Source organism: Salvelinus sp. IW2-2015, linkage group LG8, assembly GCF_002910315.2.
Source record: "Salvelinus sp. IW2-2015 linkage group LG8, ASM291031v2, whole genome shotgun sequence".
In the NCBI taxonomy this organism is placed as follows: Eukaryota; Metazoa; Chordata; class Actinopteri; order Salmoniformes; family Salmonidae; genus Salvelinus; species Salvelinus sp. IW2-2015.
The window spans coordinates 34,305,699-34,308,650 of record NC_036848.1 but is presented as its reverse complement, the minus strand read 5'-3'; the positions used below and the strand labels follow the sequence as shown (position 1 = coordinate 34,308,650).

The 2,952-nt window shown below is 42.4% G+C and overlaps 1 protein-coding gene across 1 annotated transcript in view; it reads right to left on the bottom strand.

Moving 5' to 3' along the window:
• fshr (follicle stimulating hormone receptor) overlaps window positions 1-2,952 on the bottom strand; it is a 7,972-nt gene that overhangs the window by 3,902 nt on the left and 1,118 nt on the right. The window contains exons 2-5 of the mRNA XM_023993153.2: window positions 1,813-1,884; window positions 952-1,026; window positions 697-771; window positions 374-459 (exon numbers count right to left, since the gene is read on the bottom strand). Of these exons, the coding sequence (XP_023848921.1) occupies window positions 374-459; window positions 697-771; window positions 952-1,026; window positions 1,813-1,884 (308 nt within the window). The remainder of the gene's footprint in view (window positions 1-373; window positions 460-696; window positions 772-951; window positions 1,027-1,812; window positions 1,885-2,952) is intronic.

Here is a 2,952-nt window from a genome sequence, read left to right as displayed (position 1 = left end):
CACACACACACACACACACACATACAGAGTACACACACACACACACAAAGAAAATAACCAAACTCCTACAGCTACACATGTACAAATCTTAATTTGAGCCAGTTTGCTACAGCAGGAAAATGATCCTGCAGCAATAGGAAATGTACAATTATTATGTGGATTATAATTAATGCCATTTGTTTTGGGGGGGGGGGGTTGAAACCTTTAATACACTACAAGTTTGCATTTCCTACTGTGTATTCAAATGTACAAAAGAGTGATCAAATGAAGATCCTACATCTGTAAGAGAAGCAGCTCATGTTTCCCACACAATACAGTAACATGTGAACTACTGAATACTGAATCCACACACGAACAGTACAGTAAGAGAGCATGGTGACATACAGCAGAAACGTCAGGGCAGTGGAGTGGATCCGGGAGAAGTTAGGTAGAACCCTCAGCCCAGTGTTACAGATCGTCCTGAAAAACAGGGCAGTCCCATCAAAGCCAACTGATTTAGGATTAGTTCTTAGGGTTTAAGGGTTAAGGTTTACTGGTACTTACAGGTATATTAGTTTGGGCTGTCCCATGAAAGCCTGTTGAAGTAGGGGTAGTGGTTAGGGCTAGGTTTAGGGCTTAGGGATTAGGGTTAGAGTTTAGGGGTTAATGTTAGGTATAAGGGATAAGGGCTTAGGGCTTAGGGGATATGGAACTTACAGGTGACTGAGTTTCGGAAGTCCCATGAAAGCCTGATGATGGATGATGACCAGGTGTTTTGACTTGGTGATGGTTCTGGAGGAGACATGCAACATTTGAAATACACACATGATGCATGAAATGGTGTGAGAATGGTGTTTGAGTTGTTTATGAATGGTGCATTGATGCTATTTGAATGGTGTATGAGCGGGGTATGAATGTTGTGTTGAGGGGTGTATAAATGTTGTATTGTGGTACTGTAGGACTAATACTTACATCTCAGTTAGTCTGGAGAGGTTAGCAAATGCAAAAGCCCCGATGCTCTCTAACATACCATTCTCTGTTAGCACACTGAGAGAGTGTTGGAGAGAGAGAGAGAAAGAGAGAGAGAGAGGGAGAGAGAAATGGTCAGAGAAAAGGAGAGAGGGAGTAAGGGAGACAAAGGAAGAAAGATTGGAAAAGATAGAAATGGACAGAGGAGTATAGCAGTGAGACTGGTTGATTTATCTATAGCACACTTGTTTTTAAAGTAACTGTCCAATGTTTCCAGATTTCTATGAAATGTGAGCTATAACTAATTACAATTAAGATTGAAATAGTTTTCCTTCCAAAAAATACATCCAAAGTAATTAAGTATGTTAAAAAGCATATTTTCTGTGTTTGAATGGTGTGGGCGTACCTAAACAACAGATTGGTGTGGGCGTATACCGGTCATTAAAAATATTAATGCGAGTAGCCCGCTGATTTGCCAGCTCATCCTCCTCGGGAGAATGACAACATAACTAGCATTTTTTTAAACGTTCCGTTTTTGGTGGCGAAGTCAACAACATTATTTGGGTATGAGTTAACAGAATATTCACTTTAAAAAATAAGATTTTCACTGGACAGTTACTTTAAGTAGCCTAGCTGTAGTCGTTCCTAAGGAGACAAACCGAAGACAGAAGATTAAATGACAAATCACATTTTCCATAACATCGGCCTAATATAAGGTATTCCTGACTTCCTCTCCTTTGTTTGGGTGATCTATATCTACAGTGTTTCTACTCATCGTGTTCCACATCAGAGTCTAAACACATAGTCGGACTAAACACACACACCGACACACCGACACGCACTTTCACACGCACACACACTTACATGGCAGTGAGCTGCTGTAGGTTGGTGAAGGCTTCTCGGGGAAACACTCTAATGTGCGTCTGTTTGAACTGCCTGTAAAACACAACAACCAATTAGATTGTAGGTCGTACCTCATTCACTAACTAGCCAAACAATGAAAACATTTCCCTGGCCTTGACCTGAGAACAGAACACACACAAAGAGTTCACATTATTGCTGGGAACGATACAGCAGCCTGCTGTGTGTGTGTGTGTGTGTGTGTGTGTGTGTGTGTGTGTGTGTGTGTGTGTGTGTGTGTGTGTGTGTGTGTGTTCTGTGTTGTGTCTGTCTGTTATATGAGACCTTGGATATCTCTGTCACATCCACTTTGGCTGTTATTGACCAGATTGAATTCCCAGCCTTGTCTTAAGACCTTGTATTTACACATACGTGTGTGTGTGTGTGTGTGTGGTGTGTGTTTGTGTGGTGTGTGTGGTGTGTGTGTGTGTGTGTGTTGTGTGTGTGTGTGTGTGTGTGTGTGTGAGAGAGTGAGAGTGAGAGAGAGAGACAGAGAGTGAGAGGCTGAGAGAGAAGAGAGTGAGAGAGAAAGAGACGTGAGAGAGAGAGCGGGAGAAGAGTGAGAGAGAGTGAGTGAGAGAGTGGAGAAGACGTGAGAAGTGAGATTGAGAGAGTGGAGGAGAGAGTAAGGAGAGAGTGAAAGAGATGAGAGAGATGAGATGAGAGAGAGATGAGGAGGAGAGAGGTGAGAGAGAGAGGAGAGTGAAAGAGAGAGAGAGCAGCCCTCCGTTGGTAGAGCATGGACGCTTGCACGCCAGTATAGTGGTTCAATTCGAAGGTGGCATATACTGTATTACCTATTACATTAGAGAATGTCTCTGCTGGAAGTCTCTGTAGGAGAACACACAACTGTTGCCATTTGCGGTGATAGCCCTTGAGGTTCCTTCAGAAATGTTTCAACTATAAAAACATGAGCCAGAGTTTACCACAGTCTAACTACTATCACCTCCACCCGCCCCTCCTCCCCCACACCATAACACCAACCCAACGATTATTATGACAACACAAAAGAACAACAATAGCAATAATGACAACAACAACATCCAATCAGCAGTGTATATACAATCAAACAGAACAATATCAAATCATAGATGTTCCATCAGC